Source organism: Nicotiana tomentosiformis, chromosome 5, assembly GCF_000390325.3.
Source record: "Nicotiana tomentosiformis chromosome 5, ASM39032v3, whole genome shotgun sequence".
Classification (NCBI taxonomy): domain Eukaryota; kingdom Viridiplantae; phylum Streptophyta; class Magnoliopsida; order Solanales; family Solanaceae; genus Nicotiana; species Nicotiana tomentosiformis.
Window position 1 is genome coordinate 113,997,455 of NC_090816.1, and position 27,226 is coordinate 114,024,680.

The 27,226-nt window shown below is 36.3% G+C and overlaps 1 protein-coding gene across 1 annotated transcript; it reads left to right on the forward strand.

The window, feature by feature from the left end:
- Positions 1 to 19,971: 19,971 nt before the first annotated feature.
- On the forward strand, positions 19,972 to 24,044 carry LOC138891619 (sm-like protein LSM3A). The gene is made up of 3 exons (XM_070175227.1): positions 19,972 to 20,156; positions 21,433 to 21,528; positions 23,490 to 24,044. Exons 1-3 carry the CDS (start codon positions 20,040 to 20,042, stop codon positions 23,568 to 23,570), a joined length of 294 nt encoding a protein of 97 aa, XP_070031328.1. The 5' UTR covers positions 19,972 to 20,039; the 3' UTR covers positions 23,571 to 24,044.
- Positions 24,045 to 27,226: the final 3,182 nt, after the last annotated feature.

A 27,226-nucleotide genomic window follows, 5' to 3' on the forward strand; every position in this document is an offset into this window, starting at 1 on the left:
AAGAATATAATCAAACTCCAAGGCTCTGCTTGCACATGAACATCCTCTCAAAGAAGCAACCGGCTGAATCCCTTTCCTTGTACATCACATACACATGAAGCATAGACTCTAAGTCTTCCCCAAAATATGAACATGAACCGATAAAATATAACACACATTCCTCAAATCCTTGGCTCAAATCATCATTGATGTTCTCCTTCCTTAGTCATAGCAACCTACCAATATGCCGATAACCAGAAATATCACAAGTAGACAACCATGCAATCCAATCGTAGGCGGTGGGGCTCTCCCACTTAAGCTTGAAGCTACCATTACATGACCCTGGTACCTACCAAGATTCCTTCTTCCTTACTGATATGGCCTTGCGCAATCGACCCACCAAATTCCTCGAAATCTTCCTGTTAACCATTTCACGAACGCTTTTGAATCACTAGCCACATTTACATATTCGACCTCTTACCGGATAGCCAGTAAAATTCTTCGTAGAAGCTTAATCAACACCACGCAATAGTTAACCTGCTCACCAGAAATAACCCACCTGTGGAAATTCTATGCCAACATCTTCCAACAATACTACACCGAGTACAATTACCACGAAACAAATAAACCATCCTCAGCCCGTTCTCGTTCACCAGCTGTACAAATCCATTCACTCCTCATGGACATCAACTAAAGGTGCGAAAATACATTCCAATCCAAAGTCATGGTGTACCCTTCTTCATAACATGCAACTCATTTCCGTCGTATCCAACCCTTCGCCGTATAGCAGCCTATATTCCAAATTAAGTTCGTAGACTTAGTCACTATCCACCATGAATCCCAAATCACTCTAACTTCCCCCAAGGCGTGTGGCTATCCCACCACAGAACCCGTATGTTGCTCTACCACTCTCCCACTTTGGTCAAATCCTCTCTTTTAAGCAACTACTCGACTTCTATTTCCTTACACTTGGCCTTCTAGAAGTTTAACCACCGCAAGACACCTCCCACATGTACTTCTTCACCCTTCACTGCCCAGTTGTTTCCTTAACTCAAAATTCATCTCTGTAGCACCCAAACCAACAGATCGCCGCCAACTTTAAACCTCCCCAAAGATCATCCTCCTTGAGCCACCAACATTAGGATTACCGATTTGATTTTGAACCACCCCCCACTGTGACATCTAACAGCGGCTTCCCCAGAACCATTCACACTACTCTGCCCCAAAGGCGATTCGAAGAAGGCCATAACACCAGCGAACCAAACACATTCAACCAAGGACGACGACACCACATCTCAGATGAAGATTCCACCACACTCGAAAATACTAAGTCTCGTTACTCTATCAATCCGACCTGAACATTCTTAGTCCGGTTGCCTTTCCTCCGCTGGAAATAAAACACTGAACCTCTGAATCATGCATTGAGAAAAACCTCCTTCCAATTCATTCACTGCCTCTACACGTAGACAAGTATCCTACCATTACCTTAATATTGTGCGATAAAAACTCATGAACATCATAGCAATTAGTGCATAGCCCCAAAACTATCAGAAATACAGCTACTGAACTGAGATGACAGAACATCCTTCCACAAGGCGACGACATTAGCCCAATCGAATACGTAGGGAGAAACATCTTGCTCTACATCAGTAGTGCCATTAAAATTCCTCGATCCCAAATTTATAACAAGCGCTTCTCGTCACATAAGATTGAATAGGAAGGAAATAAAGGCATAAGCCTCAAAGGAATCAAATCACATGATGACGAATCAAGAAGGGAAGTGCTCCTAAAAGTCCGGTAGCCTCTTGAAGATAAGTACAGACGTCTCTGTACCGATCAGCAAGACTCTACAAGACTTGATCATGACTCGTGAGACCTAAGTAAACCTAATGCTCTGATACCATGTTGTCATGACCGAAAATCCGTTAAAGGTCGTGATGGCTCTGGACACCACTGTCAGGCAAGCCAAAAATAAATACTTAATTTGGTTCTCATTTTAATATTTTTAAAATCATATTTCCTTCAATTAAATAGTAAAAGATGGAATTTACAGAGTAAATAATAATATTTTTAACAATTTCAATACAGGACAACCCAAATCACCACAATATCCGGTGTTACAAGTGTATGAGCCTCAACTAGGAATATAAAATAAAATACAACATTTGTCCGGAATATAAATTCGGACAGGAGAAATATCAATACTCTAAAGGAGACTTTGATGGCTACGGACTCATAACGCGGAATGCAACTCACCTAAGTTCCCGCAATAACCGCGCCTCTGCGCTCACAAGGCCACTAGACATATATGCACCTGCACAAAAATGTGCAGCAAGTGTAGTATGAGTACGTAAATCAATATGTACCCAGTAAGTATCCTGCCTAACCTTGAAGAAGTAGTGACGAGGGGTCGACTTCGACACTTACTATGGGCTATAAATAAAATATCAATGATATAATTAAGCATGGATTACATAGAACGGCTGTAAGCTCAATATCATGAAATAAGTAAACAATTCTTTTATTCATAAGAAATTTCCAAATTTATTTTCGTCATTTAACATTTCTGTATCTCGGGCCAATGAAAGCAATATCAATTATTATCAATTCCAAAAATATATCATGCGCAAATCATGTCGAGATCGTACGGCCCGATCCAACATAATATTTAAACTGTGCACTACCGAGGGTCGAACGGCACGAACCATAGATGCATCTATCTGCTACCGTGGCGTTCGGCCCGCTCCACAAAAGAGAAAACACATTAAAAAACCAATTCAAGATTTATTAAGGGCCAATATTCCAAAATTTCAAATTCTCATTTAACTGTCAAGTAAATGAAGTTTAACCTTTTTTACAATTCCTTTATCGAGTTTCTAAATGTCTTAAACAATTAAATTAACAAGTAGGGCGCAAACATCGCAAGTACAACATGATATGGGTCCTATACTACCCAGACATAAGCATAATAGTAGCTACGCACGGACTCTCGTTACCTCGTGCGTACGTAGCCCCCACAAATAGAAGCACATAATGATTTGATTCACCTATGGGGTTAATTCCCTCTTACAAGGTTAGAAAGGAGACTTACCTCGCTCCGAAATTCTATAACCGGCTCCAAAACCTATCCAACAACTCAAACCAATGCTCATCACTCCAAAACTAGTCAACAAAGGTGCAAATCCATAAATATATACTCTAATACTCATAATAATAATTCAATTTATAACAATTTCCAACTCCGCTCGAAAAATCGATAAAGCAACCCTCGGGCCCACGTGCCAGGATTCCAAAAAATTTCGAAGACAAGCACTACCCATAGCACTACAAACTCAAATATATAACTTATTCTTAATTTTATGTCCAAATTCGTGATCAAAATCCAAGAATACCAATTTCTAGGTTTTTCTTCAAAATCCAAAATTTCTACTAATTTACATATTTAAATCCATATATAAATCATGTACTTAACTCACAATATATGGGAATTACTTACCTCATGAAGGATGACAAAATGGCACTTCAAAATCGCACCCAAGACCGGCTCCAACGAGAGAAAGGAGGTGAAATGAGCCAAAACCTGATTTGGCTAACTTATACATTCTGCCCAGGCGACTTTCGCACTTGCAAAGCCAAAGGCCGCTTCTGTGGCGTCGCTTTTGTGGCACCAAGAACGCTTCTGCGGAAAACACTGGAGGCTGCCCTTTCGCACCTGCGGACAACGTCCCGCTCCTGCGACATCGCAGGTGCGCAAATGAACCTCGCTCTTGCTCTCTACTCCGCTTCTGCGCTCCAAGAGGCCGCATCTGCGCCATCGCAGATGTGGAAGAAATCTCGCACCTGCGGGCATAGCCTAGATCACCCAAAACTGCTTCTGCGACCCTCCTGGCCGCTTCTGCGGCTCCGCACGTGCGGCCAAAACCTCGCAGGTGCGGTTACACCACATACCAACTGCCTTCGCATTTTTCTTAGTCCAAAAATTGATCCGTTAAGTATCTGAAACTTACCCGAGGCCCCCGGGACCCCGTCCAATCACACCAACCAGTCCAATAACATAACACGGGCCTGCTTGAGGCCTCAAATCTCATTAAACATCATCGAAATCATGAATCGCACCCCAATTCAAGCTTAATGAACTTTAGAACTTTAAACTTCTACATTTGATGCCGAAACCTATCAAATCACGTCCGATTGACCTCAAATTTTACACACAAGTCATATTCGACATTACGGGCCTACTCCAACTTTCGGAATCAAAATCCGACCCCGATATCAAAAAGTCCACTCCCGGTCAAATTTCTTGAAATTATCCAAATTTTCAACTTTGGCCCAAATGATCCCAAAATGACCTACGGACCTCCAAATACACTTTCGGGCGCGCTCCTAAGACCGGAATCATCATATGGAGCTATTCCGTGACTCGGAATCCCAATTTGACATCGATAATATTGAAATGCACTTCAACCCAAATTTATGAAATCCTTCCAAAATGTCAACTTTCCACAATAGGCGTCGAAATGCTCCCGGGTCATCCAAAACTCGATCTGAATATACGCCTAAGTTCAAAATCATCATACGAACCTGTTGGAACCTTTAAATCCCGATTAAGAGGTCGTTTACTCAAAAATCACACCTTAGTTAATTCGTCCAACTTAAAGCTTCCGAAATTAGAATTTTCTTTCTAAATTAACTCTGAACTTTCCCGAAACACAATTCCGACCACACGTGCAAGTCATAATACTACTTAAAGTGAAACTGCTCATGGCCTCAAACCGCCGAACGATGCGCTAAAGCTCAAAACGACCGGTCGGGTCGTTACAGTTTGGGCTCGGGCTCAGCACAGGCCATACCCCCACTAAATACTAGAAATATACTCGATAAATATTATGTCCTCCATGTGTACTTGCATTATTGTTGTGAGCGCAACCAGATGAGACATCGTGCTTCTATATATTTGGCCTTGAAACAAGAGCCAAGAAGTATGTCGAGAATTTTTCGCGATAAAAGAAGACCAATCTTTGTCTTTAAGAGCAAAATTTGTATTTATCGGCATTGTTTCATACTAGGTCTCTCCTTCACTTCTTTAGCTTGTTTGATGAACCTCAGCTTATGCTCGAGACATTTTTTCTTTTCATTAACTTTTGCGTATATTTTGGATATAATGGAGCCTTATCATTATTATTCTTTGTTCGCCACATTAAGCTACGTAGATATTTGTCGATCTGAGTTATGTCTTGTATCATCCTATTGATGTCTCTCATATGGCATGTGTTAAAACTTTTTGGTTATCTAATATTTTGATGCTTACGAGATTATGAATATATTTATGAAAGTTGTTATATCTCTTAAACATGCACAATACAGTTATAATTTCAGGTTAAATTTTGTTAGCTCGATAATATATTTAAGGCATCGAGTGTCATGTGCTTCTCTAGTTTTGGGGCGTGACATCATCCTCTTCCTCATCATCAGTCTTTTTTCGAGTTTTATTATAATAAATCTCTCAAACATCTCATTATTATTTCTTTAATAAGAGTATGAATTTTCTTGTTCATCTTTCTCACGCCAATGACATTACCTGTTATCTTTCTATTCAAAATTCATCATTATATTATTACTTCATAAGCAACTGTTTATTAAGTTTGAAACCTTTGTTGGACTCCTTGTCCTCAAAAAATCTTTAAAAGTTGATTTAACTTTTGAAATTTTGGTAGTTCCTCCTATCAAAATAGTTTGTCAATCGAGTGTTTCTTTAGCCCAGAATTCTCATAGCTATAATAGCTAATTTGTTTCACATTCATTTACTTCATAAGATTATTTTTTCAAATCTGTAAAAGTTTGAATTCTCCACAAGCGTCCCAGGACAAGTGACTCTGATACCAAATAATAAAAATTTGAGGATTACTCTCAATTAATTATATTCTTGCGAAGACAAGTGGAAGAAAGTATTCTTTTTTACTTCACTCAACTTGCTTACATAAAATGATTAAACAATATAGGGTTTTATAGATTTATTTTATGACATTTACTCAGTCTAATACATATATCTTAATTTATTTTTGGGCCTTTTCATTTTCTCTAGTTAATGAATAAAATCATACATGCATCCTCATTAATTTCCTAGTACATGATGAAGTAAAATATTATATTTGAGATGAATCTAATATAATTTTCTAACATGAGGAGAGATTAAAATGAGAAAGAAAAATTTGATAAATCTATATCTATCTATACTATATTAAAAGTACGAAGGCACTTAGCGAAATGACGTTCGCTTTTATTGCCCTTTAAAAATAGAGTTCACGCTGGGAAAAATGGTCATTCTAATTAATTCCCTAATATTTAGAAATAATTATTTAATTATTTTTCTAATATATATATATATATATAGGAATAGTTATTTAATTTTACTAGAAATATTTCCTTATTTAAAATGTATAAAAACTTTTAATATTTAGGATTTTAAAAGTAATAAAATTTTACATTATTAAAATTATTTGCTCATTTGAATTAACATACTTTTCATATTGAGATAATATGAATTATATTCTTTGATGTGCATGGAACTCAATTGAGGGACAAAGAGTAGGTTTATTATTTAAAATTTTAAATCAAAAGATACAATAGCCATTAGGTATGTATTCTATTTTGAATTTAGTTTTGAATTAAAGAATTAGTTATGAAATTTAAAATAAAATAAAAGAATTCCTTGGTTTTAAATTTTTGTTGCCTTTTATACTTCATGTGTATTCTGACTCATGATTATCTTTAGTTATTAATATAACTATGAAACTTGTGACAAATATCATTACAAATAGTAAGATTCTTATGATAACGCCTAATAAAAGAGATCATATTTCAGCAAAATTATTTGTGAATTAAGAGATATAATATCCAATCAATTGAATCAAGTATCGTCACTAAATATTATCAATGAAAGTTGAATAAAAGTGTCATCACTAAATATTATCAATGAATAACTTTTAATTAGTTAACTATAACTCGCTTTAATAATATAAAAAAATTAAAATGCATATATAGTTAAAAATAGATATTGCAAAAACTATTATAATGATTTAACTGAATGCACGTTACATGAAATATTAATAAATTTTTATATCTTTTGAGAATTATATTATATAACGATACCTTCATGTTGGTTAAGATAATAGTAATAATAATAAATATTAATTTTTTATGTTAATTTTTATGATAAATATTTTTTTTTCTAGAAACACATGTAGTTGGGTTTAAACAATACCCATCCAATTAAATTGTTCGTATGATAGTTAAACCTAATAATATGGAGTCTTTTTTTATTTTTTGTACTTTTCAGTTTGATTTCCAATAAGGAATAAGATGAAATTTAAAGGGATTTTTTCCTTCCTATACAATATTTGAAACTTATTTACCAAAATTGTCCTACTTTTGTATATTACCCACTCTAAACAAGGATTACTTATAAATTTATATTGTGATGACCCAAAAGGTCATCTTATGTTTTAGAACTTGAATCTGTACTCTTAAGCCTTAAAATCTCATTTTTACCCTTCTCGATTTGTGTGCGCAGTTCGGGCATAATTTCGGAAAGCTTTATGTCAAAAATTGATGAAAACAAGAATTTATGCCTTAAAAGTTAATTTTATTTGATTTCGGTTGATATTTTTGATAAACGGCCCCGGATCCGTATTTTGACGGTCCCGGTGGGTCCGTATCGAATTATGGGACCTCGACGAATGCCCGGAATCAAATTCGGAGGTCCCTAGCTTGAGTTATGAAATTTTTTATAAAAATTAAAAGTCTGAAAATTATTTATTTTTAAGAAGTGATTGATGGTTGGCATTGTTAGTACCGAGTCCGTATCTTGGTTCTGGAGCCCGGTACAGGTTCATTATGGTATTTAAGACTTGTCTGTGAAATTTGGTGAGAAACGGAGTTGATTTGACGTGATTCGGACGTCCAATTGAGAAAATAGAAATTTTAAAGTGTTCTTGAGAATTTTCTTTGATTTGGTGCAAAATTCGAAGTTCTAGGTGTTATTTTGGCGATTTGATCGCGCGAGCGGGTCCATATGATATTTTTAGACTTGTGTGCATGTTTGGTTTGGAGCCCCGAGGGCTCATGTGACTTTCGGATAGGCCACGGGGTGTTTTGGGCTTGGGAAAAATGTGGTTTTCTGCAGATTCTGGTGTTTGGCATATCCTTCTTCGCGTTCGCGAAGGTCCTCTCATGAACGCGAAGAGTAAACCGGTGAGGCTGAGAATTCTTCTTCGCGAACGCGAAGGCCTGGTCGCAAACGCGAAGTGATGGGGGATTTATCCTTCGCGAACGCGACCGGCTCATCACGAACGCGAAGCACTTGGGGACCTGGGGGAGGGTTGGTCGTTCCTTCATTGCGAACGCGAACAATGGCTCGCGAACGCGAAGTCCAGGGGGGAGTAACCATCGCGAATGCGAGCAAGGTCTCACAAACGCGAAGGCTTGGCAGCCAGTACCCTTCGCGAACGCGACAATGGCCTCGCGAATGCGATGTACACTGTCGCCCAGTGCATAAAACAGAATCAAACACGGGCTTAAGCCATTTCTTCAATATTTTTCAAGAACCAAATGGGTAGAAGCGATTTTGAAGAGTCATTGTCTTCCCCCAAAGTGTTGGTAAGTGATTCTAAATTATTTGCTTTCAATTACCCATTACATTTCTTGAATTATCAACCTAAAATCTAGAGTTTTCATGGTAGAATTAGGGGTTAGGGTAGAAACTAGGAATTTCGGAAATTTGGGGAATTAGACCTCAATTTGAGGTCGGATTCCAAAGTCAATTATATATTCGGGCTCGGGGGTGAATGGGTAAATGAATTTTGGTCCGAACCTCGGGTTTTGATCAAGCGGGCCCGGGGTCGATTTTTTGACTTTTTGGAGGAAAATTTGGGAAATTTAATTTATGCACAATAATTGATTCCTTTAGCAATATTTGATGTTATTGAGTCATTTTTGAATAGATACGGGAGGTTTGGAAGTGAATTCCAAAGGAAAAGTTGTGATTGAAAATTAAGTAACCTTCGAGCAAGGTAAGTGTTGTGTCTAACCTTGACTTGAGGGAATTAGGAACCTTAGATTATTTGCTAAGTGAAATTCATGTGAGTGGCGTATATGTGAGGTGACAAGTACTTATGCGCCACCAATTTACCTGTATTCCATGTTTCTTCCGTTTTCTTATATTGTCTCTTTCATATGCCTAATTGCTACATGTTTATACTATTATTATTAAATTGATCGTCATTATCATGGTTACGGATTTTCTGTTGGTAATCGAGTATTTATTTAAAAGTTTAGATTTATATTGTGGAACCGAATGTTGAAGTAAGGTTTGTACTTGTTATTCCATCTCCTTGTTATTATTTATGCATTGCATTATGGTAAGGGAGAGTGTTAATGCACGAAGGGTGATGTCGTGCCATATTGTGAGTGTTAATGCACGAAGGGTGATGTCGTGCCGTATTATGAGTGTTAATGCACGTAGGGTGATGTCGTGCCATAATGTGAGTGTTAATGCAAGAAGGGTTTATGTTGTGTCATATTGTGAGTGTTAATGCACGAAGGGTGATGTCGTGTCATTTTGTGAGTGTTAATACACGAAGGGTGATGCCGTGCCATATTGTGAGTGTAAAAGCACGAAGGGTGATGTTGTGCCATGATATGAAAGCTAATTCACGAATGGTGATGTCGTGTCGTTTCTATTAATTTTATGGTGAGATTGAGAGTAAAAGCACAAAGGGTGATGTCATGCATTTTTCCTTACTGTATTCACTATTCCTGATGATTCATGGTATATTGACTGCTCCGGTGATCATTCTGTTGTAGTTCTTTATCTTGTATTCCCCTCAGTATGTTCCCTTCCCGACATTTCCCGTGTAGTTCTTCATTTCTGCTATTTATATATACACTGTTAAATTGTACGTGTTGATTTGTAGGTGCCTTGCCTTAGCCTCGTCACTACTTCGTCGAGGTTAGGCTCGACACTTACCAGTACATGGGGTCAGTTATACTGATACTGCACTCTGCACTTTCTGTGCAGATTTTGATACCGGCTCGGGTTTATCGTGATTTTGCTATTGGTTCGCTGTCCGGAGACTCAAGGTAGATCTGTCGACGTTCACAGACCTTGAAGTCCCCGTCTATCTTTTTTGTTCTACTGTTTCTTTCATTCAGACAGTTATATTTCTTTTAGACTATTACTTGTAGTAAATTCTAGAATGCTCGTGAATTGTGACTCCAGATCCGGGTGGTAGTAATTAATATAGTTTTATGATATTCCTCACTTATTATATTTTATCTTAGTTAATTATTGTTAATTAATGAATGGGAATAAGGAATTGGTTTAATTATTCTCTAACGTTGGCTTGCCTAGCAAATAAAATGTTAGCCGCCATCACGGTCCCGTCGGTGAAAAATTTCGGGTCGTGACATATACAATCTATTATTAGTGCCTTAAATTAGGGGATTTAGTTATACATTTTTTCTCTCCTCTCCTCTTTACCTAATCTCTGCGCCTCTCTCCATATATAATTCATTATTAGTGCCTTAAATTAGGGGATTCAATTACACCATTTTTTCTTTTTTTCTTCTCTCATCTTTGCTATAGTGCCTTAACTATAGTATTTATATAAAATGAAAAGGAGGAAAGTATTATTTAAAAATCACTTCCTCTATATATGGACGATAATGAAAGGAACGAATCACAAATATGATTTGGCTATTCTGAAACAGAGAAAAAGTCGAAAGAATTTGTTTTAAATGCTCGAAAATATTCTTGTATTCTATACTATTCCCACGAATAATGCAAGGATGCAATCATAACTCATGGTCGTAATGATTTTCATCCACAATAATCATTGCGATTATCGTCTATGTATTTGTATTTGGAGGGTATAGATGCCTTCGAAACTATACAAGGAGTTTTCAGTGAGCTACCGATGGCTTTATTTGGAACCTAAACCAGACAAGTTGAATGTCAGAATACTTAATTTTGATACATCTATAACAATATATAAACTAAAAACATATTTTATACGACTAATTATATAGTATACAACTTTTTTTATAACTTATCTACAACTTTCATACATCATTTTTACCCAGTTAAATACAACTATAATATCATACAACTTAAATACAATTTTCATATAAAATTTATACAATATGTCTTTTGTATGTATTTTGTATATGATTTGTATATATTTTGTATGTGGTGTGTTCTTCTTCCTCTCGGAAATTTCAATCAAAAATTCCTTTCTTAATACAATTTTGATACATATCAACAACTTTATGAAAAAGATAGTATTTATAACTTAAATACAAACTTCATACAATGATTCATACATTATATAACTATTTTTCAACTTTCATAGAATATTCAATATATATATATATATATAATTACAACATAATACAATTTACATACAACTATAATACAACTTTAATACAATTTCGTAAGTATATTGTATGTCGTGTCTTCTTCTTCTTCTTCTTCTTCTTCTTCTTCTTCTTCGACGAGTTTCAATCTGAAATTCATCCAAAATCAAGTCTAATCTTCACCAAAAACCCTCAAAATTGAGATATAAACTCCAAAGAATATTTTTAATTCTTTGCAACAACACCCAATCCAAATAAATAATAGTTTTTGAAAACTCAAATTCGAATTTAAAGCTTCTTCACAGCTTTTTAATGGATGTCAGTGCTAAAGCATCAAATACCTTCAAAATTTATTGATTGACAATTTCAGTTCGAACATCAATTGTGCAACATGAAAGAAAATTGCTAAGTTAAAATACTATATTATAACAATTGAAATTTATTGATGAATTTCCTAGGGGAAAAAAGGATGAAAAGCAAAGAAAAACGAAGGAAGAAAATTGGGGAAAGAACAGAGAATGAGAGAAAGAGAAAGATGGAGAGAGATAAAGAGAGAAAGAGAGAGAGAGAGAGAGAGAGAGAGAGAGAGAGAGCAGGGATGGGGATTCCATATTCAATTCATAATATAAAGGGATACTCATTTAAAACTAATTTGTATATAATTGGTATTGTATATGCCCATGTAATTAAGTTAAAATTTGACTAGGGAGGGTAATAAAGTTTCATATATAGTATATGAAGGTAAAAGTCCCTTTCATATATGTACTTGAGCAAATATGTCACGACCAAATTTCATAATAGGTCGTGATGGCGCCTAACGCCGCCGCTATGCAAGCCAACTGTAAACTAGTCACGTGATTTCCTCTTTTTAACAAATACTTTTCCAAGTAATTAAACTTTCTTTAAATTAAAAAGGATTTGAGAATAATAGATCTAAAATAAATAACACGAAAGTAACTGTGTGCGATCATAATCATAGAATAAAATCGAAACTGCAAGTCTACTAGTATGTGCCAAGACCTGTGTCACAAGTGTATGAGCATCTAGTAGAATATACAAAAGAATACTAATCTATTGTCCAAAGTGAAGTAGACAGAAAAATACAATCAAAAGAAAGACTCTAGCTGCTGCAGAACAGGCTCAGAAGGCAGTTCACCGTCAAGTCTCAAAGTGGTAATCAAGTGTGCGCGTCGGACTGATATCCAGATGCACCTGCCTCAGATCCTGCACATTTAAGTGCAGAAGTGTAGCGTGACTGCGTGAGTACATAAACAACATGTACCCAGTAAGTATCCAGTCTAACCTCGAAGAAGTAGTGACGAGGGGTCGACTTGGACACTTACTATGGGCAAACAATAATATGTCAAAATTTTACTTAAGCATGGATTACATGGAGAATACTGAAAACCCAATAACATGAAACAGTAAATAATCCCTTCACCAATATTAAGTCCCAAATTTATTTATTTTTCATCATTTAGCAATTTATATCTTAAGCCAACGAAGCAATATCAATTATAATTGGTTCCAAAGATTTATCATGCGCAAATTATGCTAAAGTCGTACGGCCCGATCCAACATAATATTTAAATTATACACTGCTGAGGATCTAACGGCACGAACCATAGATGCATCTATCTGCTACCGAGGCGTTCGACCCGCTCCACAAATAGAAAATATTTTAAGGAAAATACAAATTCTCAATAATAGTCAAGTGTTCCATTCACAACTTCAAGTAAGTGAAATTTAATTCTTTTATCAGGTTTCAAAAGACTTAAGCAATTAAGTTAACAAGTAGGGTACAAACATTGTAAGTATAGCATGGTATGGGTCCTAGACTACCCGGACAATAGCATAATTAGTAGCTATGTATGGACTTTCGCCACCTCGTGCGTACGTAACCCCCCAAATAGAAGCATATTTTAATTCAATTCATCTATGGGGTTAATTCTCTCTTACAAGGTTAGAAAAGAGACTTACCTTGTCTCAAGCCTACTCCCGGTCCAAGATTTGTGCTCAAAACCTCAATTTGGTGCCAAAATGACTCGAAACTAGTCAACGGTCATATAAAATAGTCAATATAGGATCAAAAATTCATATTCTAACTATTAAAGCAATTTTCCAACCCCAATTAAAATTCTCAAAATTCACCCCAGGGCCCACCCCGGATTTCGAAAATTTTTGAAGAAAAATGTTACCCATAACCTTATGAGGTCAAATATTTGATTTTCACTAAATTCCATAACCAATTTCGTGGTCAAATCTCACTTTTATCCAAAACCTATGTTTTTCATCTAAACCCTTGATTTCACGAATTTTTACATGTTAATCTACCCATAATCTATATATCTAACTCATGTTGTGTTGAAATTACTTACCTCAAAGTGCTAGGTAAAACCCCCCTTCCAAGAGCTCCAAAATTTGCCCAAGTGATGAAAGAAAATGAGCTAAATGGCCTAAGTCCGGTATTTAATAAGTTGTACATAGGCCTCAGATGTCGCAAATTGGTTCGCAAATGCAAAGGTCGCAAATGCGACAAACTCCTCGCAAATGCGAACCCTGGGCTTTCACTGCCAAGGTCGCAAATGTGACCAAAGTGTCGCAAATGCGAACACTGTCAAGGTCGTAAATGTGACCAAAGTGTCGCAAATGCGAACACTGCCCAGCTCAGGCTTCTTCGCAAATGCGAACAAATTCTCGCATTTGCGAGACTTGCAACAGCTGCCAAGAAATACCATAAAACTCATGTTTTTCTCATCCTCTCGAACGTACGAGTAACTCACCCGAGCCCTCGGGGCTCCACACCAAACACACACACAAGTCTAACAAAATCATACGAACTTGCTCGAGCGATCAAAATACTGAAATAACATCAAAAACCATGAATCAGACGCCAAAACGCATGGATTAACTCTTGAACTAAAAAATATCTAAAAATACTTGTGCGTCTGATTCCTATCAAATCAACTCGGAATGACGCCAAATTTTACGTGCAAGTCTTAAATGACATTACGGACCTACTCCAATTTCAGAAACCGGAATCTGAACCCGATATCAAAATGTTCACCCTCGGTCAAACTTTTCCAAAACTTTAAATTTCCATTTTTCGCCAAATGACCCCGAAATGACCTACGGACCTCCAAATCCAATTGCGGACGCGTCCCTACGTCCAGAATCACCATACGGAGCTATTCCCGGGCTAGGAATCCCAAATGGACGTCTAAAATGTAAAGATCCACTTCAACCCAAACTTATGAAATTCACCCAAAATGTCAACATTAGGCGTCGAAACGCTTCCAAGTCATCCAAAACCCGACCCGAGCATACGCCCAAGTCCGAAATCATCATACGAACCTATTGGAACCGTCAAATCTCGATTCCGAGGTCGTTTACTCAAAACGTTGACCGAAGTCAAACTTAGCCTTTTAAGGCCAACTTAAGGAGCCAAGTGTTCTGATTTCAATCCGAACCCTTCTAAATCCCGAACTAACCATCCCTGCAAGTCATAAAACAGTAAAAGTACGTACGGAAAGTCTTATTTAGGGGAACGGGATTCTAGAAAGCAAAACGACCGGTTGGGTCGTTACAAAATAAAATTTATTTTTGAAGGCCGTGAAGAATATAATATTGTTACAAGATATATTTGAGTACTAGTTAGCGTATTATTCTGTCAAGTCGAGCAATTAAAGAAAATACACAATTCACATACCGAAATCATGATAAAACATTAGAATAATATTATGTGATGTATGTAAATTTTTCTTTATTAAGTTGTCTAAATATTATCAATATTTATCATTTTTCAAGAGCACATGCTTTTCTAATTTTATTTTATAACTCAATTATACAGGTTAATAATATTTGTGTAATTTTTAAAAACCTTATACTCACTGATATGAAGTGCACATGTAATGCGCATACTCTAAATCTATTTTAAAATAAATGCAATCGTTGATTCTATGTTATGTAAGAGTATTTTCAAGAGAATCTAAAAATGATATTTACTTAAAATAAAAATAAAAATAAAAATAGGTATAAAAGTTGTGATGAGTACTGTAATTACTTTTCACATCTTATTTAACATGTACATTTCCCAACAAAAATGAGAAATTGACACTAGGTAACAACATACAAGAAGAATTGGCAAATTATTGGCCATAAATTATTTTGGCAAAGGCAGCCCCAAAAAATTGCCATTGTATAGCCAAATTTTAAAAACTTACTTCCTATTTATTCTCTCTCTATAACTCTCTCCCTATCTCTATAACCTACGTATCTTTTAGGCGAAGTACATTAAGGGCCCCTTTAAGTTGTCCACAACGATCAAACAAACACCTTAATTGACCCATTTATCAATTAAACACTTCAAGTGTGTATTATATAGATCAAGCAAGTACATGTCGCTGATGTGGCATATGTCCGTTTGCGAACCAAATTTTGAGCGCGTGATACATTTTTGTAGCCTAAATTTTTTATTTCTTTTAAAAGAAACATGAAATAGCCTGCAGCTTAGCCTCTCTTCTTCTTTCAAGTGCAACCTACAATGAAACCACCATAGATTCCATGAAAATCAACCATTAAAGCTTCAACTAAGCCACCTTAAATCACTAAAAATGGTTGCCTTTCATCATATAACTTTCTGCGTAACCTCCAGAGCTCCGCCTAGTTCCGTCGAGCCAAAATTAATCCCGAGCCCAGCCGAAAGAAGTAGCAAATGTTGCAACAACAATAGCTGCAAAAACCACCAAATCTCCACTGGATAAACACCCTTTTTCATCCAACAATATCTTCATTCCAATAGAAACACACAAACAACAACCAATTATTTAAAATGGTAAATTAGAGAAACAAAAGTGATATAAGCCCAAATTCATAGCCAATAAAATGATGGAGAGAGAAGACTAAACAATGCAGTAGTATTTCTTTCAACTTTGCTTGGAGATCAATTTTCCAGTGAAAGAGATGAGCTTTTTCCGGCGAGGTCCGTCAATGATTCCATAGTGGGTTCCCTGTTTTGGCTATTCTCTGTTGTTTGGAGGATGGATTTTGGAAAAGGGGATTGAAACGTAAAAAAAAGGCAGAATAAAGAAGATGAATGGGGGTGGGAGTGGCGCTGGTTTTGGGTGGAAAGAAGAAGATGAAGTTGGGGGGGGGGGGAGGAGAGGGAGGCGCTGCTTTGGTTAAAAGTGAGGGGAAATAGTTTTTTCTTTTTTTGAATTTATTTTTATATGTTAATTTTTTATTACAAATTACACGTGTCGTTCATTGATTGGTTCATTTGCCACGTCATTGGCAAGTGTAACTCACGTATATGATCTGTTGCACTCGAGTATTTATTTGATCTATGTAATACACACTTGAAGAGTCTAATTGACAAAGGGGTCAGTTGAGGTGTTTGCTTGATCGTTGTGGACAACTTAAAGGGGGCCTTTATGTATTTCGCCTTTGTTTTTTTCTCTCCCTTTCTATGCTTATATTTCTTCTTCTTCTATCTCTCCTCTTTCTCTCTCATGATTTAGTGAAAATTATTGCAAATAATGTAGAAAAATCAGTGGGATGAAAAGGTAAGGTTGATCTTACACCAGAGATAATCAGAAGCAAAAAGTAAGAGAGAAAAGGAAAAAATAAAATTCAACTTTATTTTTCTTCTCTCTTTTTTTTGGTTGTTGTTAGATTGAACGAGTGGGTGTGGTTGAAATTGGTTGAAAATACCTAGATGAGGTTATATACAAAATTTGAGCAAGAGTAGAAGTGATTTAGATTAGTTTCATGTAAAAATATCATACCTAAAAATTCAATTACTACATGTGTATATCACGTTGTATATTGTGTATATCAGTGTATATCACACAAAGGTCTTTATGGATGTATGTGTAGATCACTTTGTATATCGTGTATATAACACAAATTCTTTATGGACGCTTGTGTTGTATATCGTGTATATAAAAAATATTCATGGATATACACAGATACATATGATATACATGAGATATCATTGATGCACATGGAGATATACATATGATACAATGGGGATACACATGTAGAGTCGTCTTGAAACTTGAGTTTTCAATCTAAAACGTGTTATACAAAGAAGGAAAATAAAATATTGATATACTTTTTGATATATACATTATTATTATGTTATACACAGTGATACACAAATAATATAATTATTCATATATATATCTATTTGGATATACAGATTAAAAAAATATAGAAAATTTTGGGAAATTTTTCGGATACTACTCAAGGAAATGGAACCTAATTTATAGGATGCTAGTTTCTATGAGAGAAGAGAGAGAGGGTTTTAAATATATTTTTCTATTTTTAACAAAAATAATTTTGATGAAGCTTATTTTTAGGATGGTGGTTGAACCATTAGAAGAGAGAAAATAACTTTAGGCTACCATATGCTAAATTCTAAAATATAGGCTTTTTATGCCAATTATTGGACCTAGTTGTCATGCCATGCCAAATCCTCAACAAAATGGGTGAAATTCAAATATAGCCAGATTTACAACAACAATAACATACCCAGTAATATCCCACACCGTGGGTTCTAGGGAGGGTAGTGTGTACGCAGACCTTACCCCTACCTTGTGAGGATAGAGAGGTTGTTTTCAATAGACCCTCGGTTTAGAAAAGCATAAGGACCACATTAATAAAAATATAGACAAGAAGGGACAGTACCAAGAAGCCATATAAAAGTAGAATAAAAACAACCAGATAGTAAGGTGATAAACAATGAAAGAAACAACGGTTAGTCATAAAAACCTACTACCAACAGAAAGTGAAATTGCGTGCCAATACTACTATTATGAACACTCTAAACTACCTACTCTACTACCCTAATCCTCTACCTCCATACCTTCCTATCAAGGGCCATGTCCTCGGTCAGCTGAAGTTGTGCCATGTCTTGCCTAATCACCTCTCCCCACCTCTTCTTTGGCCTACCTCTACCTCTTCATAGGCCTTCCAATGTCAACCTCTCACACCTCCTCGCCGGGGTGTCTGTGCTCCTCCTCCTCACATGACCAAACCACCTGAGCCACGCTTCCCGCATCTTGTCCTCAATAGGGGCCACACCTACCTTTGTCGCGAATAACCTCATTTCTGATCCTATCTAACCTGATGTGTCCGCACATCCATCTCAACATCCTCATCTCTACTACCTTCATCTTCTGGACATGAGCGATCTTGACTGGCCAACACTCAGCCATATACAACATCGTTGGTCCGATTACCACTTTGTAAAACTTACCCTTAAGTTTCGGTGGCACCTTCTTGTCACACAAAACACGGGAAGTGAGTCTCTATTTCCTCCATCTCGCCCCAATACGATGTGTGGCATATTCATCAATATCCCCAGCCCCCCGAATAATAGACCCAAGGTACTTAAAACTCCCTCTCATCGGGATGACCTGCGAGTCCCGCCTCACCTCCTCTTACCCTCCTTGAGTCTCGCCACTGAACTTACACTCCAAGTATTCTGTCTTGGTCCTGCTCAACTTGAAACCTTTAGATTCCAGGATCTACCTCTATACCTCTAATTGCGCATACACACCATCTCGCATCTCGTTAATTAATACAATATCATCTGCAAATTGCATGCACCACGACACCTCCCCTTGGATGTGGGAGCGTCAATACATCTATCACCAGAGCAAACAAAAAAGGGCTGAGTGTCGACCTCTGATGCAACCCCATAATCACCGAAAAATGGTCTGAGTCCCCACACACCATCCTCACTCGGGTCTTTACTCCATCATACATGTCCTTAATCAACCTAACGTAGGCAATAGGTACACCTCTAGCCTCCAAACATCTCCACAAAACTCACTCAGAACTTTATCGTACGCCTATTCCAAGTCGATGAACATCATATACAAGTCTTTCTTTCTCTCCCTATATTGCTCCATCAATCTCCTAATAAGGTGGATGGCTTATGTAGTCGAACACCCCGACATAAAACCCAAATTGATTCTCAGAAATAGACACACTCCTCAAAATAGCAAGATTTATAAGTGGTAATTGAAAAAGAGCTACAGTTTCAAAAGTAATCGAAAGTTAACCACTTTTCATGTAAAGATAAATCTGAACGAAAATATTGTTCAAAATCCGGAAAATATTCCACCATAATATATTGGAGTTCGAATTTTTTACATGTGAATTTCCAGCATAATATACTAAAGTTCCAGCATAATATACTGGTCTAGCATAATATGCTGGAAGTTCATACTGAGGTGCTCCAATATCTAGTATATTATGTTAGAACTTTTCATGTGATGGAGTTCCAACATAATATGCTGGAAGTTCATACACCAATCTCCAGTATATTATGTTGGAACTTTTCATGTTGTAGCAAAATAGTGACTATTTTTTATTAACTTTACAAACGCTAACTATTTTTTAATTATCAGTCTAAAAACTGGCTAGCCCGTGCTATTTTCACCAACAAAATTGCCAAATTGGAAACTAAAGAGGCCTTAAATTCCTTCTCGATTGGGCTGAGCCTATTAGATGGGCCTACCTTTGGACCTGCGCCTCTTAACCACAACGACTAACCCTCCCCACTTATAACATAATCTTTTGGCCAATAAAATCAAATAGTCGCGTCTGAATTTCCCGAGAGAGAGAGAGAGAGCGCAATGGGAAGTGAAGAGGAGAGTGCAGTGAAGGAGCCATTGGATCTCATAAGGCTCAGTCTTGACGAGAGAATCTACGTTAAACTCCGTTCCGACAGAGAACTCCGCGGCAAACTTCATGTATTTTTAACTGTTTCCTCTCCTTTTTTTTTTCTTTTCCAATTTTTGTTGCCCATGTTTCATCTATCTTTCTGGTCGAATATTCATATTGAGCCATGTATGTATGTAACTTGGTGGATTCTTACGATTCATATCTAGCTAGCCTATGATGTACCTTTACCCCTTTTGTTTCTTATTCTAGGGTTTATGCTGTTTCTTTGTTTTCTACTTTTTTACCTTATGTCCAGGTTCATTTGTTTAACAGATTTTTTTTCCAATTAGATGGATAATATTTACATTATTTGTATAGCCGCACCTGGTGCAAATTATTGCGCATTAGCACATACTAGTAATTGTAGAGGGAGCACAATCATATAAATCAAAGTGTATGCTTATTTTTCCTAAAAACCTACTGAATTTTCATGTTGCTTATGTAGTCCTAAAGATTATAGTAGCAACAACAACAACTACGCCTCAATTCCAAGATAGTTGGGGTCAGCTCTGTACGAATATAGCGGTGCAAAAATTCTAGATTGATATTGAAGAGTATAATAATATGAGCTAACGCATAAAAATAGGAAAGTGGGTGTTTAAAGATACTAATGCACTATCATTATTCAAGCAGGTAATACAAACATGGGAAATGGATTGGTATTTTATTTGTCATTATCTCTTGAAAAATAAGATGTCTGAAAAGTAGGAACAATAGGAAAGCAATAGAGGCAGAAACGTTTCTGTGAAAGTAAACCTAGACTATTATTCAAGCAATGTGTAGAGGTAACTTTTCCAAATGTTAGCATTCAGATTTCAAGGTGGGTTAAACGTGAAATTTTTGACAAAGAACCTTGGGAGAGGGAATAAGCAATGATGTGTCTCAATGAAAACTACATGCAGTTGCAGTACATTAATTTCCTGATTTGCACAGACATTATATGAAATGCATTTTACCTGCATGTAAACTGGTGGTTGCTTTTCTTGTTTGCCTACTTCTGCAAATATTTGGCTGCCTGGTCTCATAGTCTGGATTAGGAAAATAAGACAGTTGTAACATAGTTGCATTATTAGTAATGCTGAAGAACAATTACATGATGTTGCTGGAAATTACTGGATTATGTTATTTTTTAAGGGAACATCTTGTTATTTATATGCTTTAATATTTCTAGATGTTTTCTTTTCTATCTTACTTCTTGTTTAATTTCACTGGCATCACATGACTTTTGAGTTTTCCAATTCCGTAAAATCATTAGTGAGAAAAGTTGTGCGCTGACACTAAGCGCTTATGGGTTTTCCTTTCCAGGCTTATGATCAGCATCTTAATATGATTCTTGGTGATGTTGAAGAAATTGTGACCACAATCGAGATTGATGATGAAACTTATGAAGAGATAGTTCGGGTATGCTTAATATTTCTATATCTACTCTTAGTTTTTGAACTTGAGATATATCTCTTTCCCCTTTTTCTGGTCATTGCAATACATTGTTGAAGTTAGCAAGACCCTCTGATGTAAGATGTTTGACAAATGGATTATATGTACTAGTAACCCAACATCCCCCCTCCCCCTCTCCGGGAGTGGGGGCTTTGGTCTAGTAGTAAAGTGATATGTTTGGCGACTTCACAAAGCTCTTCATGAAAATGAAGCAAGTTCCCAGAGCTACAAAAGACAAAACAAATTCACTACTCGTTTTACGTTAAGCAGTACTTGGAGTAACTCCCGATATAACACCAAACCAGACCTTTGAAACACTTCGGTAGTGTGCCCAAATAATGAATCAGAGCACATGAAGCCATTGGTTTAGTAGTAAAGTGTAGGTTAGCCGCACATCATGTGTTCGAATTATGTCAAACAAATTGAGTTGAGAAGGGTAGAGGGATGCACCCATTATCCACTTAGTTTCGAAACGTGCACCAACTGGCTAAAAAGACTTCTGACATGAAATCCTTTTGGTCTTGAAAGATGTGATATTATTTCTTTAATTGGGGGTTATCTTTGGGTTCTAATGTTATGCTGTAGTTATACTTGAGAAAGAGGAATCTATGAGTGCAATAATTTGCTGTTTCTGAGTAGAGATAATATTGTGCAAGTAATGGGTAGCTCTTTAATGGGAAAGTCATGCTAACAATGTCTTTAGGGTCTCAAATGTTGCGGGTACCCATTTTTGAGCTCGGGTTATGTTCTCTGTGTACCTGATGAAGTAGAAACCTAATTTAGTAGTGGAGGAAGCCGATTATCTTAAGTAAAATAGGACATTTTCACTAAGCATTGCCTTGTGGTCCGGCCCTTCCCCGGACCCTGCGTATAGTGAGAGCATAGTGCACCGGGCTTCCCTTTATTGCTTTCTGCATGAGGAGTTATAGTAGATGGAAAACTATGTTGCTTTGCCTATGTTATATGAACTTGGGTAAGTAAAGTAAGAATGCATGTTGAGGCAGTTGATTTGCCTAGGTCCCTTAATATGGATACAAGGATACCAACTGAGAGTTGGTGCAAGGCTATTGATAACAAGTACATGCAGTTTCCGGTATGCACTATCTACAAGGCTGATGATTAAATTAGCTTTATTTTGGGAGTTAAAAAGTTTGGAGTAGAATTGTCTCTTTTTGCGTACTTGTTCTAGGCATTTAGGATTAAAACGAGTTTAAGTTATCCTTCTGTGTTCTCTCCATTCCAACCTTCTGGGGTATTAAAAAAAAACCTTCTGGGGTATAAGCCGATATATTTATGGTAATTGATCATGCCTGAAAAGGCTAGAGAGGCACCTATGTGTGTATCTCAGGAGCAGATCTCAACCACAGCATATCAGGTCATCTTGGACCCCACTCCCCAGGGTGTTCCAGGTGAATTTAAGGGTCTGACTAACGTAGTTCTCAGCCTGATTTAGCTCCCTTTCTAATCCTGAAGTTCCAAGAAACTTTCTACTCTTAGACAAAATACAAATACCTGGAATTATTTAATCTTTCTTCGGAATCAAACTATGCCATGATACTTAATTCTTTTGTAGTTATGTTGCATGACAATTGAGTGATGTAGTGATTTCTAATTTGATCTAATTGAAGCGGCAGTAACCACTTTTTGTCTTAACACAAACTTGATCTTTGTACATGTACATAATTTCCGGTAAAAGGCAGAGCATCACATACTGTTAAGTGAAAAGTTGTACACTTTGAAATTTGACCCCCCACCCCCATCCACCCACACACATATTGCACTTGTAGCGGAATGTGTTTATTTTGGATTGCTTTTTGCAAGAGTTGCTCTTTGTCTGTTAAGGTTAGTTGGGGAGGAATTATTTCCAATATTTCTGCACACTGATGATTGCAAAATCAGCTGACCTGGTTCTCTTGATTGTGTTTTAGACGACGAGACGGACCGTCCCTTTCCTATTTGTTCGTGGAGATGGTGTAATACTGGTGTCTCCTCCACTGCGGACTGTTTGATCAGGAGAAAAGCTGTGCTGGTCATAATTGTGTATCCAAATCTGCAATCACATTATATTTTGTTTAAGGTGCTGCAGTTGACTCAATAGACTATTACTGGGGAAAGGTTGAGGAAGGTGGTCTGTGTACCAATCTGGTTTTCGAAGCAAAAGACTACTAATTTTGAAATCCTTGTGATCATTCTAGCATTCGCTTTTGTACCCTGAGCTTCATAAGTTTATGTAATTGATTAGGGCCTCATGAATCTTGAACTGCCTATTGGTAAGGTACTGACTGTTCATCAGAATAGGGGTCTCAGAGACTGACAACATGCTCTTAACTTGAATCTGTCCTATATATGTGGATATTTTTTAGTATTTTTTTGGTAAAGGTGGTCGCTGGCCAGCTTGCATATCGACTATTTCACTGGGTAAATTACCTGTTGTTAAGGGACAACTGCTAAGTGAGAGAATTGTCTGTTCTATCTTTTCCTTATTTGTCATTGGCTTTTTAGTGATTTCTTTCCCTGGTAGATTCTTGTATGTTGGGCGTATCATTCCTTCTGAATTCTGATGATAGAGCAAGGAGTGTAGAAAGGAGCGTGGATCTTTCGCTTTTGCTTGTCCGAGAACTTGTATAGAGAAAGATTTCATGCAGCGCAACAGTTTTTTCATAGCAACTTAGCTGCCCGGCGCTGCTTTTGGGATAACAACATTGCTCTTTCCTCGTCAGATTAATCTAATCTAAGCACTTGTCTATGTTTCTTGAAAAACCTTTTCCTTCCTATTTGTCACCACTTTTTCTCTTTAAGCGAATGTTAAGACTTAAGAGCAATAAGTTGGGATAAGAGCCTCCTTGAAAATGGTGGAATTGAGTTCTATGAAGAAAAAAAAAACAAAGAATTTTTTTGCTGTTTCCGCTCTCTGTTAACTCTTATTTTCTTTTTAATTCCCTCTTTTCATTCTGTTTCGTTTTATTCGAACTGGATTCCTCGGGATATATGCGTTATGCTGCTGTCAAAACTTCACTATATTTTTCAAATAACGGGCCACTTTCCTTGCTCTTCCACTCATATAGAATCTAATTTAAAGCGAATTTTCTTCTTTTATTTTTACTGGCAGTAGACAGAAGTTTGACTATAAACCTTGTTTGCCCTAAAATTGGGTTTTCAATTCTTTAGCAAAGTGTTCTTCGAAAAAATAACAATTAATATCGAAGAACATTTTCAGTTTTCCTTTTAACAAACTGCTTATTTTATAATAACATTGGTTTTATTTTGCAGATATCATTACTATTTAGAAAGTCAATTTAAGCTAAGGGAAGAACATTTCTTGGAAGGAGAGGTCCAAAATCTGGTATAATAATTCTTCAATCGTTTCACAAGGATTGGCGCTGGATTTGTCACGATGTAAGCACATGACACGTATTGTCCACTTTGGCCCAACAGACCTCACGGATTTGTCCATTAGGCTACACCATCATCGAGCATAAAAGCACGTGTACCATGTGAACTTAAGTCATGCTTTGTAAAGTTTTTCACTTTCTTCTCCCATTCCGATGTGAGATTTGTCTAAGGTGATATGTACACCCCTTCTTTAAAAACTTGCCGGTCCTTTTTTACCCGCCCGCGTCACTCGTCACTCATCAGTCCGCCCTCCGTCGTGGGCGTCACAAGATTGATCACTCAGCAATCCAAGTTACATAAAAGATACATTTTGACATTTTTCCCAGCCTCATTAGGACATACTTTGAGTTCCAAACTTTCTGCTAGAATCCAAAATGGTGGTTTGGTGCTAATGTACCAGTAATGGAGTGGCTTGAATTAAATCGTTTGTCTAGAAAGGTGTAACGATAATTAAAATGGACTCTACTTTTTGTTTATTTATCTGTTCTTGCCTCTCCATTATAATCTAACTTCTTAATCGCTGCCAATTATAAGGATTACCTTTTCCTAATATATTCAAGTTACAAGTACAAAGAATGCACTAATTATTGGTTGTTAATGCTTTGACTTGTCATACGGAAAATAATACTAACAATAATGCCTATCATTTGACAAATATCGAAAGAGATACTAATATTTAGTCAAGTTTACAATATTCACGCGACACAACCTGATATAAATTGATATCCAACATTATTTAGTCCACAATTTTGCACACACTCATAGGATGAACACCCAATTTCGTTCCCATTAGCCAGTCTTAAAATTTGTGGACCGACAATAACAGAATTTAAAGAGTCGCCTCAAATACATACCATGCAAATAATTCTGAAAACTGTGCAATCCTTTTCTAAAATGTTGAAATTTTTCTAAAAAGCTTTTTTTTTTTTAAAAACTTTTCAAAAAAATTATTCAATTTATGCAAATGAAGGGGAGTTTTGGAACAACGGTAAAGTCGTTTCCGTATGACTTATAAGTCATATGTTCGAGACGTGGAAACAGCTATTAATGTTTGCATTAGGTGAACTGTATACATCATACCTATTGGGGTACTACCCTTCCCCGGATTATGCACGAACACGGAATACCTTGTGCACCGAGCTGCCCTTTCAATTCATGCAAAAGAAAATGGTGATATATTGGTAGTATTTCAACTTATTAACATTTTGAAAAACTTTTCCCAAATTGCGTTTGGCTAAAAATAATTCTTGAAAAACTCTTTCACCTCTTTTTGAAACAAACGCACCTAGACTAGATTTTTACCCTTTAATTCTTTTCGGTTTTCCGTTTTTGAAGGCATTTGGACCGAAACTTCTCAAATATTGGACGAAATTTTTCAAAAACTTATTCGGATTTTTTTGGGTGGGGGATTGCCTTGAGACGCTTTCTGAATGAACAAGTCATCTCCCTTTCACAAAATTTTAAACTACATCAATCTTTTATCTATGCTCCCATTTGGATATAAATTTTCTTTCACTTTCTTTCAAAAAACAATTACAAGCATTGTTTGTTCAAGGAATTTGATCATTTTTTGTCAAAAATATTTTCAAGTTCCAAAAATTAGGTAAATATTTTTCTTCTACTAATAAAAATTTAATTTTTTAAAGTACAAATACATGTCCAAACACAAATTTAATCTCGAATTTGAGTGTAAGGGCTCATTTGGTACGAGAGATAAAGGATAGTAATTAATTTCGGGATTAAATTTGAGATAAGTTAATCCCACGTTTCGTTGAGATAAAATTGTGGTATAACTAATCTCGTGATTAATTATTCCGGGATTATAGTATTTTTTTATCCTCATGAGAGGGTGAATAACTAATCCCAAAATAATTAATCATGTGATAACTTGTTTCCCAACCATATTACAACTATGTTAAGTTAACGATGAAGGGAAAAACCAGTAATTGTGTAAATATGCCTCAAATCTCATTTGCACGCCCCTAATAAAAATAATAATTAAGAGTTATTTTTAATTATATTACCTTTATTTAAGTCTTATTGGTATTTTGTACAATTATAAGATTATCTTATAATTGAAGTATTTGTAATTTTCAATAACAATACTACTAAGGGTATAATAGAAAAAATAATTAAGTCTATTTTTAAATTCTAAAATAACAAATTATCGGAGACGGAAGGAGTAGTTACTAAAAGTTGGCAGTTGGCACTGCTATTTTTCTAGAAAAAGAAAATATGTATTGTTGAGACATAAGTAATTAATTACTAGTAA